Below are 19433 nucleotides of genomic sequence, written 5' to 3'. Positions count from 1 at the left end.
ACCCCACCTTTAATTTTATATTTTCCTCTATAATCTCAGACCTCTCAGAAAAAAGAAAACACATCATCAAACTCAGCAGAAAAATGTTTCAAAGGGAGAATTATTCTCAGCATTTTTTGAGTGAAGCAATCAGCATGCTATAGCTGTTTGTGCACACAGAAATCTTTTTCCCTAGGTGATCTCCATAATATTTGTGTGATCAAGATCCCAACRTTATGAGAGGGCTTTTGGACTGTCTTGAACTGGACAGGTGGTCACATCAGCAGCCTTCCTTTTAGAGCTGTTTTAGGCTAGTTGCTTGCTTCTTTGCAGCTGAATATAGGTTGCAGTTAAAAGCTCCTCAAAGCACTGCTGCTGTGAAAAGAAATTCCATTCCTCTTGGCCGAGTGAATGACAAGGGAGCAGAAAAGTAAACATGAAATCAGTAAATCTGATTGCACACTCATTAAAATGATTCCAAACAACAGAACAGTAACAACTGTACGTTTGGCAATGCCAAATCATCAGATTAGTATAAACATGACTGGCCTTGTGTTGAAATCACCAAGACGAAATGAACCCCGAGTAGAGAATTGATGCAACTAAGCCTGTACAACTTCCAGCTTTTAAGATGTTGCAAATAATGTGCCTGTTTTACAAATGGGAARTCTTTCAAAGACAAAGTCAGATGACTTGCCAAAACTCAAATGGTCAAAGACAGGACCAGGATTAAATTCCACTAGTGATGACCCTAATTTCACTCAACTATTCTTTGTCAGCTGACCCTGCTTAAATATTGCACATTGATGCAATGTCCCTTATGCAACTGTCCTTCACTCTGAAGTTCTTTAGCCTAAAGGACTGCAGCTTTTACTGAAAAGCTCTTAGGTAGTTGTATCTGTTGTGTTTCCCTGAAAGGAGTTCGTCATTGCCCTGTGGAATCTTCARCAGTGAAGTCGGCAGTTACTGTACCGTGGAAATGTTCCTCCCGGTTACAGAGAGGAGGAAGATGATCTCTGGTTTTATGAAGTGGTAGAGTTTGTACTTCTCACAAATTCTTCAGGAAGGGACACTCTCTGTGTTTCCAAGTGCGGCTGTTGAAATACTGAGAATTCGTAAGGCCAGCACTAGAACAAACCATTCATTTTTAAGRAGTAGAAATATCTCATTTATGTTTGCAGGAAGAATCTTCAGACACTGGCCAACAGTTCAGACTACTTTATTTCAAATGATTAAAAYCAGAATTTTAATTATTTTGATTTGATTTGTGTTTGTCTTAGGATTTCTTTATATAATCCGATGCATAGAAGGATCTATTTTCAAATTTATTCTACAATTTATACAATAATCCTTGATTTATAGAAAGGAGAGTGAAGACCTGATACATCTGAAAAATAAAGTTTGAGAAAATGTCTAGAATGCTCCCTACCACCATCAGCATTTACCATTGCAGTTGTTAATCTATAGCTTTTTTAGCATCATCAAGTGCATCTCTGTTCAGGAAAATGTTAGAAAATAGTATTTTAGGGTTGGTTCTAACAATATTTGTTTGTAACAAGACATCAACAAGGTATTTTGCTATGAAAACTCACAAAAAATCCATATAGCTACCAGCCAAAATCCTGTTTTAAAATGGGGAGCTTTCATATGACCATTAAACTATTCCACTCAGTGAAGAATGCAAATGGCCATGGAAAAATGTGATCTAAAGCTCTATGAGGACACAGTAAAATATAAAGTTCAGTGGATTTTGGGTGAAACCTTTAAGAATGCAGAAATAATCAATTAAATATTCACATTTACCCATACAGAACTAAGTACATTTTGTGTTTTAGAAACCAAATATACCTGAAATCTTTAGTTCAGACAGGAAAAAAATGCATCAATGCTAGATAACCTGTACATTTGTTGAAAAAAGAATTTTTTTCTACTGGAAGTTAACGTAAATGTGGAAACAGCTGCAAAAAAATGTGGGAGAATCATTGAAATGATGTAACTGCCAAGAAATCTTGGGTCCAAGATTAATGCCAAACTGTTTCAGTGTACAAATATTTGCCCATGTTTCTGCTTAGGYATATTTCTAAACAATATATTTAAAAGTTTATTCTCCACAAATATATTAACTAGGACGTAAAAATTAGGATGCTATATAYGTTTATATTAATCGAGTATGTCATGGCCTTTGGGAAAATCATATGGTAATTATTTCTCCCATAGACAGTCATCCTGTATCACATGCTTTATAATAGAGAGAGGTTTACGTAACACAATTATCCAAACAACTTGTATGACATCAGTTAAGACAGGACCAGGATTTCTCATGCGTCAGTTTTGGATTATTTCTATATATTAAGCAACAAGATTGCTTATAGCAAAATGGTTAAATGATGCTGGAAGCAAGACTCAGCACCCAGAACTCTCTGTCCACATGAGTACCCTAACCGTGGGGCTATGCAGCCACACTTCCTCTTATTTTCTTTCTTTCTTTCCCTATGGATTCTTGCATATCTGAGCTTCTTCTGAGCCTTCTCAGGAGGGTGAAAAATGGCCCTGCCAGCCCAGCTGATAACCTTGTGTTTGGGCCACTCCTATGAGCAGTGAGAGCTGTGCGTTTGAACCCCCGCCAGAGCTAGAGCTCCGGTCTCACGGTCTCTGAGCAATGCTTTTATCATTAGGCAACTGTGCAAAGAGTGAGCAGTGTCACCTCTTCAGTGACTGGCTTCTATTTTAATAGTCTTTGGACAGTATAAGGTATTGCTGGAGCAGCTAAGCTGTTCTACATCTAAGGCACTTACTTGCTTCCGTTAAACCGTGTTGAGATTTAAGATTAGTGCAAGAGAAGAGATAACTTTTGTCATTCAGATTTTCATCTTAGCAGCTCTGGTATGAATTCAGTGATTAAAATTTTAATGATATTCTCTTTTCCTTGGGATATTTCTAAACTGTTAAACAGCTCAACAGTAAACAGTTAAAAGCTGAGATAATTCAAGTTTTATCATATTTTACCCTCTGGTCAAAATGGACTTAATTGAGAGAAGATTGAAAGATTATTAAGGTAAAATAATGGCCTGAAACTCTGAGTAAGTCAAAAATAATTTGTAATTATGGATTGTTTGATGAGCTGTTCAAATTGTCATGATAGCTTAATAATGACTATTTTGACTTCCAGCTGGCAAATGATTAAGTACAGTAACAAGAGCATGTTGACTGAAAGTAAAATAGTTAAATTAGTTAAAAAGATTTCTGCTGTTTTAATGACATGAGGACGCTGAACTAAGTTATGCTGAAGTACTTAGCATCACAGCTGGTCCCGTGCATCCCACAAACTCTTGAGTGCTTTCTTCCAGGTGTTGTCCATCTTCTTCATTCATCTTGGTGTTTGTACAATACTCTGTCCATATTTTCTTGTCTAACTTAAACACTTCTAGGCAGAGGTAGTAATTCTGCATCCTACTTTTTCTACATTAAATATATTTTACAGCTTACTATCATGTTTATGTCAAGGAAATGCAAAATCAGAGTATCTAAATAACCAATAATCTGTATTGGGAGTACCAATAATCTGTATTGGGAGTAAGCCTGTAAGCTCATCAGTAATAGAACTGTTCAAACAAATAACCTTTTCTAGCAATAGAGTGACCCTACCCTTACAGACATTTTACCAGCACTCTTGAGCCTTCCAACATACATATGTTCTTGGGAACCTTCTGAACCTTTTTAGTGGCCTCTACAATTCATATTCCATATTCAATATTTCTATAGAAATTTATATGCCTTAGAATTTAGCCAACAGCTAAAGTGTCTTCTGAAGGTGTCTTCTGAGGCTCCTTGACCCACATATGAGTAAAGCATCCATAGAGCAAAGCAGAGTGTTCACCTCCCAAGAGTCTCACTAGGAGGCTCTTGTCCAACTAATGGACTCACTACATGCAGGATGCTCCAGAGGGTGAAGAATCTCATTCTTATCAGTAGACTCTTCAGCAGACCTCTTGAAAATAACAGTATCCTAAATGCTGAAGTAGTAATATTGATGTAACTACAGTAGTCTTAGCATACATTGATCTAAAAGAGGATCTGAATACATCTCAGATGTACTGATTTGGAAAATGGACAACCTTTTGGATCAAGTCCACTGTCATTTCTTATCAGCCCTGAGGAAATGGATTCTGAATATGAAAATAAAAGACCACAGTTTGGGGCTCAGCCTTTGAAAGAGTGCAATAAAAGGGCTAAATCATCATAAAATGTACTTGATTTATTTTCAGACTCATGTGTAGAACCGATTTAATTACTAATTATAGTGCTTCATAATCAACTAATGACTATGTTTTAGTACAGTTCAGAAACTAGTGCCTTTTTTAGTAACACAAGGATTTTACTAGAGACCTTGCTACTAAACAAATGATCAGCACTAGAGAGAGGATCCCAGTTCAAATGTCGCTTATAGTTTACATGTTTTAGCAGTGTGATTTACYGACGTTACAATGTGTTATATATATTTAAGACTTTTATAATAGTATTTATTTAAAGTTCTGTATGTTATTATAATTTCACTAGATATGTAGGCTGACATAAGTTGTTTGCACCCTTTAATTTGACATAATATATTAAATGCTTTTTAATACAAAGCTTTTTAGATTTTGTACTGGATGCATGCATAGTATATTCCACTTACAAGCTCAGACATATGGTATTAATAAAGAGTGATGATTCTGGCAAATGTGTTAGAATTTCCTTTTCTAAATAATGAAGGCTTTTCACGAAGGGCTGAAGATGCCAAAGTATCCGTTTTGTAATCCAGCAAGCATGTGTACAGATGTACTTGAACACATGCTCATCAATGCATGTCTGTAAACTCACAGAASTATAATGTGAATCAGTCTTGGAATTGTACTTCAAGAGCCTGATCCAAAGTTTATTTAAATCTATAGAAAATAATTCCATTGAATTCTTTATATTGTGGATAAAGTCTAAAAGGGAAGGTTACAGGAGTTTCTTTGCAGAAGGCTGACTATCAACTTTAAGAATACTGATGAAATTCTTTCATGGCAAAATGCTCACTGATGGTAATGGGATTAGGGGTTTCCTTATGTATGTTTAGATGTTCAGCTTTATGTGCCTTTTAGTGACCAAAAATCGATGTTGAAAAATCTGGCAATTCCGTCATGAAAAAATTGATCTTCAACTACATAAAGTAACTCTGCCAGTGCACCATAACTGATGTTCATATACTGTATTGAGATATTTTAGGGAATGTACATTCATTCTTCCTTTGGCACCTATTTTGCCTTCAGTCTTTGCTGGGATTCGCAGACCGTGTGCCTTTTCGCATCCAAGCCATGTAGGGACAGTGCTGGTGCCATTATGCATGGTAGCTATCAAGCTTGTTTGAAGTAGTAGTAACCTTGGTTCAAATGCCTCCTCTGCCCTGGGTGGTCTAAAATTGCTTCTCTTTGTCCCAGGAAGCTGTCTTGCCTCCCAGCTATAAGTAAGGATGATGTCTGATTAAACCTGTCCCAATTTCTACCAGATATTTAAATATTCACTGAAGGACACTTACAGGAATCTAGGTCTTGCTTCTCACAGCTGGATGCCTCATAAGCACTAAATTGGAGATCTAGTTAGACATTGGGTAATTTGCTCCCCACCTTCCCCACTTTTCCCCACTCCAAACTAATTTTTACTCTAGACCTCAGCCAGAGAGGTTTGGGGGACTTTATTCTCTTGCTCTAGGTTAACAATTTGAGCTCTTCTCCAGGAGACATGATTTAAGAGCTCTTGAAGAGGATGACTGCAGAATAAGCAGCAACTGTCACTGCCAAATTGAGCAAATTCAGGTACCAGCAATGAGTGATCTGTGGCTGAATTCCAGCAGTCACTGGAGTCAGTAAGAAATGAGAAGAAATCACTTTTTACTTCATAATGAAAACACACACTAACTGAAAGGGAGGAATATTAAGCTATCAGTGTTTTGTTCATATTTGAGACAGCTCCTGTTTTGTTCAGTAATTTATTCACTTTTGCTATTTTTAGGACAAGGTCTTAAGTTTTTTCTCTGACTATTTTAGCAGCTGGCTTCTTTTTTTAAAAAATACAACCTTCTTCCCTTTCCTGCAGGTGCTGTTGCCACCATATGATGATCCTGTGAATGGAGCTGCTAAAGATCCACCACCACCTTATGTGTCAGCATAAGTGAGAACATACTGTGGACCTAGGGAGGATAGCTTTACTTTCCAGACATTGGAGCAATAGTGTAATTTCACTTCCAGGATATAACCTCTATGGGTTATACATTGCTGTTTTGCTGATATATTGAAACCTAAACTGTATGAATAAAATTGTGTAGATAGTTTTAATAATTTGCTGCAACTACAGTAGTATGCTGAACTAGTTYCAGAACCATTCTGGGTAGTGATAAAGTTACAGTAATCACTGAATAGCTTTTTCCACTCTGTCTGACATGCAGTGCTAGAGAACTCATAACTCTGCAGTGTCTATCAGATTCAGTGTAATTTTCCTTTTCTTTGTAAAAGTTCCAAAGCATTAAAATGTGTTTCTCAAATGCCCATTTTCCACTTGAGAACACAGACCACGTCCAAAGAGGTGACATTCTATTTCATTCCTATGCTGCAAAAAATTGTTAAGTTATTGTGCTGTGAAAGATGATGACTGCAAAAGGAACGATGAGTTTCAGGTACTATTCTCGTCAACCTCGCTAATGGGAAACATTTAATTGAGAAAARTGGATACAGGAAATCAGGGTAGACAAAGTGCTCTATGATGTATTGTAGCAAGCCAGAATCTGTGGACTACATGGACTCATTTTGTCCCAGCCTGCAACCATTCTAATGATCAAATATACATATATATATGTATGTATGTATGTATTGTTGCCGACTTCTGGTAATTTTCTGTCTATACAACCTTTTCCTCTCCAGTAACCTCTCAAAGCCTGTGCTTTTGGAGATCACAAAACCTATGCTTTTAAAGTCACATGGTCTGGTGCCAAAGCTGCGTCTTTGGCACTCAATGTGCAAGTGTTTTTTCCATTGGAATGTGCCTGTAAATATTGCAATGTTCTTTTGAGTGTGAAGTAAATTATGCAGATACTAAGGTATATTTTCCCAACCCATGGGAAACTTCTGCATGTAATTTCCTTGAGCATTAGCAAATATATTTTGCATGTTTCTCATATACATCAACGTGGGAATTTTAGATTCCTTTCTATGACTGAACTGGTTGTGCTGAGAATCTTTCTCACGGGACTCATCCATCCATGAATGTTTGCATAAGGTATTTTTTTCTTCCCCTGAGAAGTGCCTCCTGCACATGCAACTTTTTGTTGTTGATGAAAGTTCTACTTTTAACTGAAAAGGACCTGGAAAAGGAAATATAATGAGTGTGTTTCTACCTCTCATCACTCCTCCCCATGGTGCCTCCTCTGCATTTTGGGTTGATTAGACATGCTGACTGATGCCATTGCACACAGCGCCAGGCAAAGGGCAGTGCAGAGGAAAACTGTCCCTGCAGGAGGTGCCATCTCTCCTGTAAGTGGCCTGATGTGTGTCTGCACCCTTCCTAAAGAGGACACCTGCTCTTGCCCACTGTGCACTGACTCCATCGTCCAGACCAAAGAAGAGAATTTCCTGCCTTTTTCTGGAAAAGAGTTTTCCAGAGAAACACAGGACTGAAGACTTCTTTCCAGAGAGGTTGCCACTGCGATCTGTCCTTACGTAGGCCAGGGGAGGAACAGCAAGGCCCTCTTTCTGCCTGCCTCTTCCACATAGCTGGGAAAAGGCAGGTCCCAATCTGTCTGCTGACTCCATGCTTCACCCACTCTGAGATCAAACTTGGCAATGCTTTTAATTCARCTAATCTCAAAGTCTATCCAGTGCACTCCACCACAGTCAAATTGCTCTCTTTGGGATAACTCTGCATACTACTGTCTCATTACAATTAGCTTTCAGAATTAAACTGGATTTGGGGGCTTAGTCTGGCTTTCTGGGCTTCTGAGTTTCATTTTCTTTCATTCCTGGTTGATTTGTGAGGGATTTTAAATAGTTATCTGTTTGAGAAAAGCTGGTTGTAAATACATCTCACTTGTGTATACGAACTTCTCTACAATAAAAGAGTGTTTCCTCAAGACTATGGAAATAATTTCTGATAGTTTTTCCAGCACAAGCCTGCACAAATTCCTGTCCAGTCAATCCAACATGACAGAATTTTCTCTAGAAATGAACTAAAAACAGTTTTTCAGTCCATTCAGCAACCTTCCCTCCATACTGTATAAGTGCAGAAAAAAATATTAAGTTTATCAGGCAATTTGCTGTACAATAAAAACAAAGCATAATTCAAGCTTTTAGTTTATCATCCAGAATTGCAGACAGTTTTCCAGGCATATTGCATGGTGCTGATGAAGTGCATAATAAAAAGCAAGGCTTTCTACTGAAAGCTGTGACTTCTTTTTTTTCCCCCCATCATCTTGGGGATAGCATTGTGCTAATTCACATGTAATTTTTGTAGACATTAGCTTGGCTTGCTAAAACGGATTTTTTTCATTCACACCATATTTGTATGAGTGTGAGTACATGTGTCTTTCTGCCAGTATTCCTAATATCTTTTGGATTTTGGCCAATTTCAGTTGGGGGGGGGGGGGGCAGAGAGGCTATGGTATCAAAAACATGACATTCCTGCAGTCAGTGCAAACAGGCAGCTGGGTAAGAGAGAGCAGAAAATGTAGCATGAGCTCAACTCTGTTGGGACATCAGAGAATCCATGTGGGAAATGAGTTCCCTCGCTCCCAAAGACAAACTACATTCTCTGGGTTACAAGAAGAGATACAAACTCCAGCTGAAGGCTTTTTCCCTTAGTTGTTGAATTCATTCTTTATTTCTATGTCTAATTCAGGTGAATTCACATCACAGCTTTTCTATAATTCATTTTAAAGGTCAGTCATCTGTGACAGCAAATCCATTACAAACCTGGCTTCTCAAGATCCTGTGCTTTGGGAATTGCTTGTTCCTAACCATGTTTTTCTCACTGTTCCTTCTACCAAGTGCATTTCTTCTTTTCTCCCAGACATGAGGAGCACATGTTACTCAAATTCTGTTCTTTTTCCTTATCTTAAACTCTATTATGGCAGTTCATTATTAATAATGCCCAGTAACTGAAGAATGGAAAGAAAATATTTCTGAGGCATATTGACATGGAACATCAGACATATGGGGCCAAAACCAGCAAATAAGAATCTAAACCTTGATTGTACCAGAAATATAAGCAATCTTTCTGTTGAAATCTTCTGATTTTTCAGAAATCAGACATAGGATTTTACAGGCTTCTCAAAGCCAACCTGTGCTAAGGCACAAATATCATTTCTCTCATCTGTGATGGAAGGTTTCTTATTCCTGATGGAACAATATARCTTCCCTTTCTCATACAAGCATGCATGCTTTGGAGAAAGCAAGAGAGAGAGCAAAGAGGAATATGTAGTGGTGACCCAGCAGTGTCTCACCTGTGCTCATAAATACATTAATTTTTAAAAAACTATTATTAATGGCCATTATTTTAGATATTAGCCTGTCTGTATTCCTGTGGGAAAGTCTCTAGTTTGTAAAAACAGCCCAGACTCATTGTGCTACCAAAGACCATATCAGATCAATTTATGTCCAGAGAAAAGCTTGGCAAGGATGCAGAGGGAAAGACAACTAGTCTGAAACAAATTCCAGATTCCATGCTTTCAAAGTGGTTCATTTGTCACCACTACCCTAAYTGGCCAAAGCACAGCAGTTAGGGATGTCATGGACAGTTCTAACAAATTTTTGCTAATCTTAAGAAGTCTGCACACTAGATGGAAATCTGCAAGATGGAAGACATGGCTATTGGTAAAGAGAGAACGGGAAGAGAGCACAGGAGGAAAAGGCTCGTGTGTATCCTTTAAATAGCACAGAGAGACAGTTGTCTTTGTACTGACAGGGTTCACCGCCACCAGCATGGACAGTTTATATGCTCTCTTTCTCCTGTGCTATGGCCAGGAGGAAATGCGATTGTTCCTGTAACTTTTTATGTTAGCTGTTGCACCAACTCTGTTTCAGAATTTCACTGGTGGAGTGGACAATGCCTTGGTATTACCTCTTRAGATATCTACAGATTTATTTCTCTAAACCTGAGGGAGCATTGGCTACCCAACTGTCTCATTTGATGGAGGACTCCAAACATACAGCAGCCACTTMTCTGGAGCTATTATATCCTTCCTGTTTTTATGTCTACAATACGTGCAGAATTTGCAGTCAGGTACCATGACAGAGCATTTCTTGCAAACTTTCTCAGCCTTTGGCTAAGGAGGTGTTCCAGTCCACAGCCCAGAGCAACCCAAAATCACAGCCACAGGTATCTAAAGGGAGGTTTGGCTCTGCTAAATCAGGATTAGCGTTCTGCCAATGAAAGACTCTGGTATTTGTAAATGATGTCTCCACACCCATGGATTTGACCCAAAATGGTTCTGCAACGTGGCCAGTTTTTCAGCTAAATAGCTCAGTAGGGTGTGGAAGCCAGATCTGTGACCTTCTGCCTGCAGCCCATATCTTACCTCCAGCAGAATAGAATACCAAAGCAAAAGGAGTGAAAAACCTCATTGTCACTTAGCCAACGAATATGAAGATAATCCTAAGCAAGAAGGTAGTTCTACAAGCGTATATTAGAGCCCAGACAATGGACCGAAACAGTTGCCTATTTTAAAGAAGAATTTAGTGAAATTTAAAGTAACTTTTTTTGATACATTATTCAAAGCTTTCAAACAGGAGGGTCTTTAGAAAGTCATAAAAGGTCCCTGTCCTTCGTAGCAAGGGCTGGACTAACCAATTGGTCTGAGTGGAGGACACAGGGTCACTTGAAAGGCTGAACAAACAGCGAGGTGAATCAGACACAGAGGCTGGCTACTTGGCTTACAGAAGAGGCTTGCTAGCCAGCAGAGATGGGAGAGCTGCAAAGCTGCTCTGAGAGGGAGCTGCTGCATGGAGGAGCTTCTGCAACCATTTCAGAGGTCCTCTGCTTCCCTGACCAGGAATATCAGGGCTGGGCTACACACAGCCTCATAGCTTAGTGTCTGAGCTCCATTCCAGGACAGAGGTGTATCCTGCTAGTAATTCTAACAAACAAGTTTGTGTTGTTTGAGAACAACTTCTTAGTCATATAGACTAAGTATCCAAATGCTTCTGGCTTTTTGGAGTTTGGGGGTATTTTATTTTTATTTATTTTATTTATTTCTTTTTTGTGTGTGTGTGATTCCTACTTCAAGATCAAGAACCCTAGAGATTCACTTGCCTGTAATTTTGACTATTTTCCCATCCAGAGTGCCCAATTCAGGTCCCTCCATGACAGCAGGAACAAGAATGTGATTGGAAGCAGACATCTATCATTTGGTAGACTTTTAGCATCAATTCTTCTGAACATGTTTAGTGACAGTGTGGGCCAGGTGTTCTCAAATACAAATGCCATCATAGAAAGACAGATGTGTAGCTCTTTGGGGCTCATCTCTGGGCTGGGAGTGAGTACAAACAGATGTTCTGTCTCTTATGGAGAAAACGTAGCTGGCCAGACTGTTACTGTTACAGTTTTATTTTGCTTTTCACCAGTACTCCAGCTTAAGGCTGCTAGATAAACAACAAATTCATGGGACACTCAAGAAGGTTGGTATTGTTTATTTTAGTAATTTTAGTATATTAGTAATACAGTCATTCCTGACACAATCAGATGCACCCACCTGAGGGCAATAAAAGTAAAGTACAYGTAAAGAAGCAAAGGTGAGAGCAGACCATAGTTGCAAATATTTTGCCTTTGTCCGATCATGAATTTCTCTTCCTGTGAAATCATTAGAAAATTGGAATGGGTTTATTTCCTTCACTGCTTTAAAGCCAAAGAATGAAATTAACTTTACGAGTTGCACAGGCCAGCTTGAATTTCCTGCTATTGTGTGATCCCCTTTTGCCTTTGTGAAGAAAGAGCAACTAAAGCAGCTCAAAATGCTTTTAATGAGTCAGACAAGTTGATATAGCAATTTGTTGTTCTTTTTCTCAAAAAATACTGAAATTTGCTTCTTCTTTTCTAATCTAGTTGTTTTCCTTTTAACTGCAGGTTTAGTAAGGAGTCTGTGGGGAAAAAAAATTAATCTTAAAAACTTGTTGTTTTCCATTTCAAAGGTATATTTTCTTTGTATTTTTTTTTTATTTTGACTTTGTAGGGAAAAAAGGAAAAAGAAAAAGCACAACATAATACACAGAGATTACCAGTTATCTTTTGGTTGCTTTTTCCATTTCTTTGCAATTCAATTTTTCACCCTTGATAAAAAGATTCTGGTGCAGTGCCTTGAAGACATAAAGTACAATAGAGGTAAAGTATTATTATGCTGAGCGGAGACAGCAAACACTTCAAGGGTCTAAAAAAATAGGCCCCCTGGGAAACAGGAAGCTCAAATAAAGATAAGCTTGACTAACTGTTGGATTTCACGAGGTAAGGGATGGAGTCCCTTAGATTCAGTGACATTATTTGCAGCTTCCTTTTACTACCTCAGCTGCAAGGTATAGCAAGAGCTTACTACAGAACTTCCTTTGCATCTCATAGTTTCCATTTCCCTGTGATTTTGGCCTGATTCTTTTCTCTGTGAGATACCATCTTAAAATCTTAAAACTGGATGGATTTTATAGATATTTGGGGATGGGRGAGGCAGCGAGGACATTTTTAGCATCACTAAGAACATATGAAATTATTTAAGATATATCTACAACTGTATAGTGGCATTTACAATAAGTCTTTCATTATCTTAAATAGTTATCTTTATATTCTTTCACTACAATTTCTTTTTCAAAGTTTGCTTTCTTTTCAACGTTTTAGGGAGTTCCAGATTTACAGTTATAAGACTTTGGATATAATAGAAGATTCATCATACTTGGCTGTAATTAGAGATCATCCTCAGAGATCTTTTAAGTCCTTTCTTACCTATTTTTTTTCTATAATTCTGTGATATAGCAGATTACTCAGAAAACTGGTAACAGAACACAGGTCTGAGAGAAACAAATTTTGTCAGACTTCATTTTTTTTAAATATGGCTATGAATGGATCAATGAGTGTAAGCATAATACACTTGGACTTTTCTAAGGCATTGGACTTGACACAACATGATGTTTCGACTAGGAAACTCGAATGATACAGCAACAGCACAGCACACATTAAACAGACTGAAAAAAAATGCTGATAAATCTCAATTATATGTAAGCAAAGAATTCTTGGTAAGTGAGTATATTTCAAGAGAAATGCTGCAGGGATCATTTTTTGACTCTGAGATGCTTAAGATTAATCCTTGACTTTAAAGGAAGTACCTATCATCACTAAAAGGGAAAAATGGATTATATTTCTGCTATATCTTAAACCTGTGAGTAATTCAAGCAGAACTTTTAAAACCATTGTGGTGAGTTAGCAAAGACCTGAAAGAACAGAAATCTCAGGAAATGCAATATCTTCAATAACTCAAATTTAAGAGGTGATCTAAGGACACTCTAGAAGTGAGTGCCTAGGGAGCAAAATGTTAATAAAAGATGTCTTCAATAGAAACAACACAAGTGTAACAGGACCCAATGATACAAAGCTACAGATAGAAAAATCAGAGTAATGGTAAGTTGGTTTTCTGCTTTTCTGTCCTTCATATTTGACAAATACTTAAGGACTTTTTTTTAAGTAATAAAAGAATGTTTTTTTAATGGCAATTCACAAAGTAATTCAGGGAARTCCTGCATCTGTTAACATGCAGCAGGTTCAAGAAAAGAACCTAGATGTCTAACTCCAGAAACAGAGTCTAGACAACATCTGGTCTGTGGTTGCCCAACCTTACGAATCCTTAGACTTGCTAGACACCTTCCTGTTCCCTTGGCGCCTGCAGCTCTGCACAGTGCGACCAGGACTTTGTGCAGCCCATGGACCCAAGTCTTCACCTCCYGCCTAGGCCTCGGTGGGACCCAGGTCAACCCAAATGACCCGACAGCCGTGCCTGACGCACCCCCGCTTGGACAGCGCTGAGTGGGCTGGTGCCTCGCTGCGGCACGAGCCTCCGAAGCCGTTCTGCCAGCCGCGTGCCTTTGCGCGGGGCCTTCGGAGGGGAGATGAATGAGAACCTGCTGTCAATGTGTAACACTTACCCAGCACCAAACTGATTCATAAAATCCCCAGTTCTCTGTGTGAATCCATATGCATCACCATAACCAGCCTTTTAACAGCATATGTTTCTACTGGGTCATTCAAAGGCATAATGCGGGKTTTTTTAAGAACTGAGTACTCCATAAGTACTTTTTCTCACTATCTACTACAGCACAGTTTGCTTCTTTTTTGAAAGCAGTGATATAACCAATTAATTTCATCGAAGATGAAATCAGGGTAAATTTCAGGTTGACAGCCACAACAGCGGATCAGTCAAGCCAATATTCCTGCTGCAAATGTTCCCACAAAAGCACCCAGGGTTATGGATGGATTGGCTACTGTTTATTTAAATTTAAAACACTACTGCCGTGTTACCTTCTTAACCTTTGAACCGCACAAATTCTGTACAAATTTAGCTAAAGACATTTGGTTACYGAGTCAAGAGCCAGCCTGCCTGAATTATGCCTAAACTGTAGTTGAAATTAAATTTAGGTGCCTATTTTGAGCATAAATATTTAGATACCTAAGGTTCACCAAGAACCTTGCTATTCAGCTTAAGCTCCACAGAAGGATGACAACTGAAATATACTGTTGTCTTTAGCATTTTTCATTGAGTGAGAAGCCATTTAGATATAGCAATTTGCATGCTTTTTGGATCACATTGTTAGATCTAAGTCGGGATCCTTGTGTATGTGTTCTGGATTTTGTTCCCAAAGCTAAGTAAGCTGATATGCTATTGGATTTTGAAGGGGGGRGTGAATTTAATCATGGTATGCTTGAATTATGTAGGGAAATGCTGTAAATGCAATTTTACTGTCCACATGTTGAAAAGTATAGCAAAGTGAAATGTATGAATACATTTAAATTTAATAGCGTTCCAGKTAGTTAAGGTGGGTGAGTGCAGACCCCAGAAAAATTCAGTGTGTGTTATATTGACAGCTTCATTGACATTTAGCCTCGCATTATGTCATGTATCACATTTGTTTTGACCATAAGCATTGTAAAATGTATCTTTTCCAGTTTGGACAGTAATCATATACTATCACACAACTCTGCTGAGGTTAATGAAGAAAGGACATAGCCATATCTAAGCCAAATATTTGCTTTTCAAGTGCCAGCTGCAAGAGTTCTCACTTTCTTCTTCCAAATCTTTTAAGGAGTCCAGTGGAGTTTCCAGGAGAATCTCAGCAAGAAAAACTTGGTAATCGCAACATCTGAGTTATTGCAAACTCAGCAAAACTCAAGCCTTTTGTCYAGTTTCTAAGCCACCGTATGAGACTTCAGCTGTCTGCATTTGTCATCAATGGCAATTAGAAAGATGGATCTTCCATAYCTACTTCAGTCTGAAGTAGATATAAGAAAAAGTAAAGCAAAAGGGTCAAGCTGAGGCAGTGTATTGTCTGGTCACGCACATCAGTGAGTTCCTTGCCTTTTTTCAGATGCCTTAAGAATATGAGGTGATTCTTGCAACTGAGTATAGGACTGTCCAAGACCTTATTCCTCAAATATCTGAAAGTAAAGTACAGCAAAGTCAACACAGAGGTATGGAAGAAAACCAAATGCACACTCCTTTAGAAGTTTATATTCCTTCATACCCCTTTACCCATCTCAGCTCCCCTGGTTATATATGTAATGAAGYTCACAAGCAATGGAGCAGAACCTGTAATTAATACGTTGCAGGTCCATCACTAACACTCAAAAGAGTTTCTTTAAACAAAAGCATGAAATAAACACTTTGTCATTCTGGCTGTGTCTACGTTCTTACTGAATTTATTGAAAACCATAGACTATGTTCCTATAATTAGGGAAAGTGTCAGCTGAACTGAAAGGAAATACCATTTAAGAAAACAGTATGGATTTTTAAAAACTCTCYCTCCTAATTTCTTTTCAGAAGTTATATAAAGCACTGTACACAAATTAGCATCAGTTCAGCAACTAGGAGGTCGCTAGCTATGGAACAGATGATCAAAATAACRAAGAAAAGAAGGTGAGTACCTGCCTGAAGTAGAAAGGGCTTATTGGCATAGCAAGAAGATAATGATTTCAGTTTAGGATAATGAGATTTAACATATTATCTATGTACATCTTCAAGATAGCGGATAAGATACAGCCTGTAAAGGCTACAACCTCATCTTCAAYGATAAAAATGGAGAATCACAGCAAATCACAGCTACTGACTGACTGCAACATATCTGCATTACAGGTCATTAGTTTTAACCACAACAGACACCTAAGCCATAAAAAATATGCTTTGTCTTTTTTGGGGAAAGGTAATAAGAGAGAAAAGATAAACACAGTTTTACTTGTTTACACAAGTAAACAAACAACAGCAGAAATTTGAAAATTCCACTGTAGCTACAGGAACTTATGTGTATGTGTCTTCAGATACTAACTGCTGATAAGCTGTTCATGAATCAAGCAGTGGCAAATGCTTGAATTAAGCAGTGGCAACTGCTTAATCTTGGTGAGTAATGGACCTAGGAAAGAGTTCCTCTCTCATCATTAAGCATGATGTTTCTAGACTTCAGTCCGCACATGCATTGCAAACTATGTACATTGGTTAATTGCAATGCAGTATGCCTAACAGACCTTGTGAGCTAGTAACATATGTATTACACATATATTACAACATTTCCAGCCATTGTGCTGTTAGATAAAAATGTCCAAAGTGATTTGAAAGATACAGTTTCACTACAGTGTAATAAAGACACTAAATAGCAAACTGACTTTAGTATCTTGTTTATAAGCATTTCCAGCCTTGCCAGTCAATAAATAAAAAGACATTGACCAAAGCCATAGAGCTTTTCACTAACAATCATAGTTAAATATTTAATTCAACCCTTTATTTTACCAAAGTCTAAATATTTTTTGTGATAGAAATTAACAAAACTTTTACCTAGGCCTCAGAGAAACCTGGCTTGTTTCTGTTTGCCTGCTCAATGCTAAAAGCTTTACTGTGAACAAGTATTTTATTACCTTCAACACAGCTAAAGACAGGACAATAAGCAAGCATGGCAGCAACTATAAGCAAGAGAGAAGTGAACTTTAAAGCACAGTCACATTAGGGGCAGCAGACTGTTCCCATCCCAAATGACAGCACAGGTAGCACAGCAAATTTTCTTAACAATTTTATTAGGTCAGCAATTGCGCCCTATAAAAAGCAATTAATACATTGAGGGAACTTGATTTGTATAGTTACAGTCCTAGTTTTTATTCAGATACACATAAAGATTTTAGGACAAATTTTGAAGCAAAGAATAATTAAAGTTGTTGCAAAAAATAAACAAGCAATAAAATGCAAGACTAGTTTCCCAGCATTAGTTTGTGCTCRTCTAACCTTCTTTTTTTAAGCAAAGGAAATGCAGTAGATCGAATCTATTTGCACTTCACCAAAGCATTGTCACAGAGGAAATTACTAGTTTAAATAGAAACTAGGAGAAGGACTATGAGCTAAATACGGACCTAGGAAAATGGGATGAGAGAGTGTTCAAAGGAAAAATATAGTTAGAGAAAAGCTATTAATGATTTCTGAAGGATCAGCTGGGAATCTTATTTAACATTTTCATTCATATAGAAGAGGAAGTTTTCTGATAAAACATCAGAAAGTTAATAGGCGAAGGGGGATAACTTGCAGAAAGGACCAGATGACTGTAAGAACTGAAGACCTAGAAGAAGGTTGAAGTACAATAGTACAAAATGAAAGATCAGGTATTAGCTAGGATTCATGTACCAAAACTCGGACGCAGCTAGGTATACTACCTGAACACGAGGATGACCATCAGCCAGCAGCAGTAATGCAGCCATGAAAAAATGACAAATCCTACACCACATCGGACAAAGTATATTCAGTGAAGAGAGGAAAGTGTAAGTTCTGGTGAGATCCCATAGAGAACAGCACATTCACGTCCCTCACACGCTCACAAAACAGGATCTGGCTCAGCACGTGCACAGAAAGAACTAGAATGACTGAGGAAAATGAACCTGATTTACGAGGCTCGAGAAGGAAGGCTGGGAGGGGATGATTCCTGGCTGTAGGTACGCTAGCTAGGTAAGCCTCGAGGAACAAAAACAACTACTGGGGCTGGATGGGAATGAATTCATTTAGCCTGGAAATTAGTAGAGAGTGTCTAGCTATCAGGCAAGAAGTTCTGAAAATGTCCTCTAACAGCAGGAGCAAAATTCGTTCCCTACCACTCCACTAAAACACCTACTTTTAAGATGTAACTGTTCTCTTTTTGAAATGATTTACATTATGTGGTTGTCTGTGATTAGTTAGAGAGCAGACTCCATCACCGGGGTGAAGTCTCAGCCTTCCAGACTGAGAACTGAACCTTCCCAATACTGAGAGAAACCAGGAAAGAGGAAACTTAAGAAGCCTCTGGCATCTAGTTAGCAACCCTCGAGCAGCTTCAAGCTGCCTGTGGATCAGAGAACAAGCTGATAGGGACAATCAGCGTTTGCTCTACCCGTTTTCCCRGAGGTTGATGGTCTGAACAGCATCTCTCGCAAGCAAAAGAACTACTTCCACGGAGGTAGTAGTTCTTCCACTTCCACTTCTTCTTCCACTTCTTTTTCTCCCACGGAGGGAGTGGGAGATAGAGGCTGATCGCTCCAGGAAGGATGAGCAGCAGAGCAGAGACTATGCAAATCTGTAATGTGGGGAATACACAGAACTTCTGATACTGTATTAAATAAATTACAAAGTTAAATCATAAACTTTAAAGATYTGCAGAAGAAAAGGCCTTGAACAGGGCAGGAACCATGGAGAAGAATCACCAAAATGAGCTCTGCTCATTTCCAGCGTTTGCTCACCATTTGAGTAAGACGAGAAAGCACCAACCGCCTGTCTCTGAATCGCCAATGCTTTATGCAGGACGCATTCTTGTAACCTGAATTTGCAGAGCTTAGCAAGTTTATCGCTTTCTTGTTGGAAGCGGTGGCTAACCTGGCTCGCCTTCGCCATTTGGAACTGCTTCTACCATCGGGTATTTTTTTTCTTCTTTTTTCAGAAAACAGAAGTGACTACAGCTTTGGAATGAAGCAAAACATTTCTCYTCTTCTTACAGGATAAAATCGCGCTGATACAAATCGCACGCGCGGCTTTTTCCACCTAGCCCACGGCGGGGTGCGCCGGGCGGGGAAGGAGCCCGCGCCCCCGCGGGCGGGGAGGAGCGGGAGGAGGAGCGGGGCCGCTCGCGGCTGCCCCCCGGAGCCGCGGGGAGAGGAGCCGGCCTGGCCCCCGCGGCGGGCCGCCCCTCCCTCGCGGCGGAGGC

General features: G+C 38.8%; 1 protein-coding gene across 1 annotated transcript in view; it reads left to right on the top strand.

The window, feature by feature from the left end:
- The window catches only part of LAPTM4B (lysosomal protein transmembrane 4 beta), a 61819-nt gene extending 53763 nt beyond the window's left edge, over window positions 1-8056 (top strand). The window contains exon 7 of the mRNA XM_085300446.1: window positions 6097-8056. Within this exon, the coding sequence (XP_085156572.1) occupies window positions 6097-6171 (75 nt within the window). The 3' untranslated portion in view covers window positions 6172-8056. The remainder of the gene's footprint in view (window positions 1-6096) is intronic.
- Window positions 8057-19433: the final 11377 nt, after the last annotated feature.

This window comes from Rhea americana, unplaced genomic scaffold, assembly GCF_003343005.1.
Source record: "Rhea americana isolate MKP2758 unplaced genomic scaffold, rheAme1 scaffold_0, whole genome shotgun sequence".
NCBI classification, from domain to species: domain Eukaryota; kingdom Metazoa; phylum Chordata; class Aves; order Rheiformes; family Rheidae; genus Rhea; species Rhea americana.
Note: the sequence above shows the minus strand (reverse complement) of the source record. Positions and strands in the feature narration are given on the sequence as shown.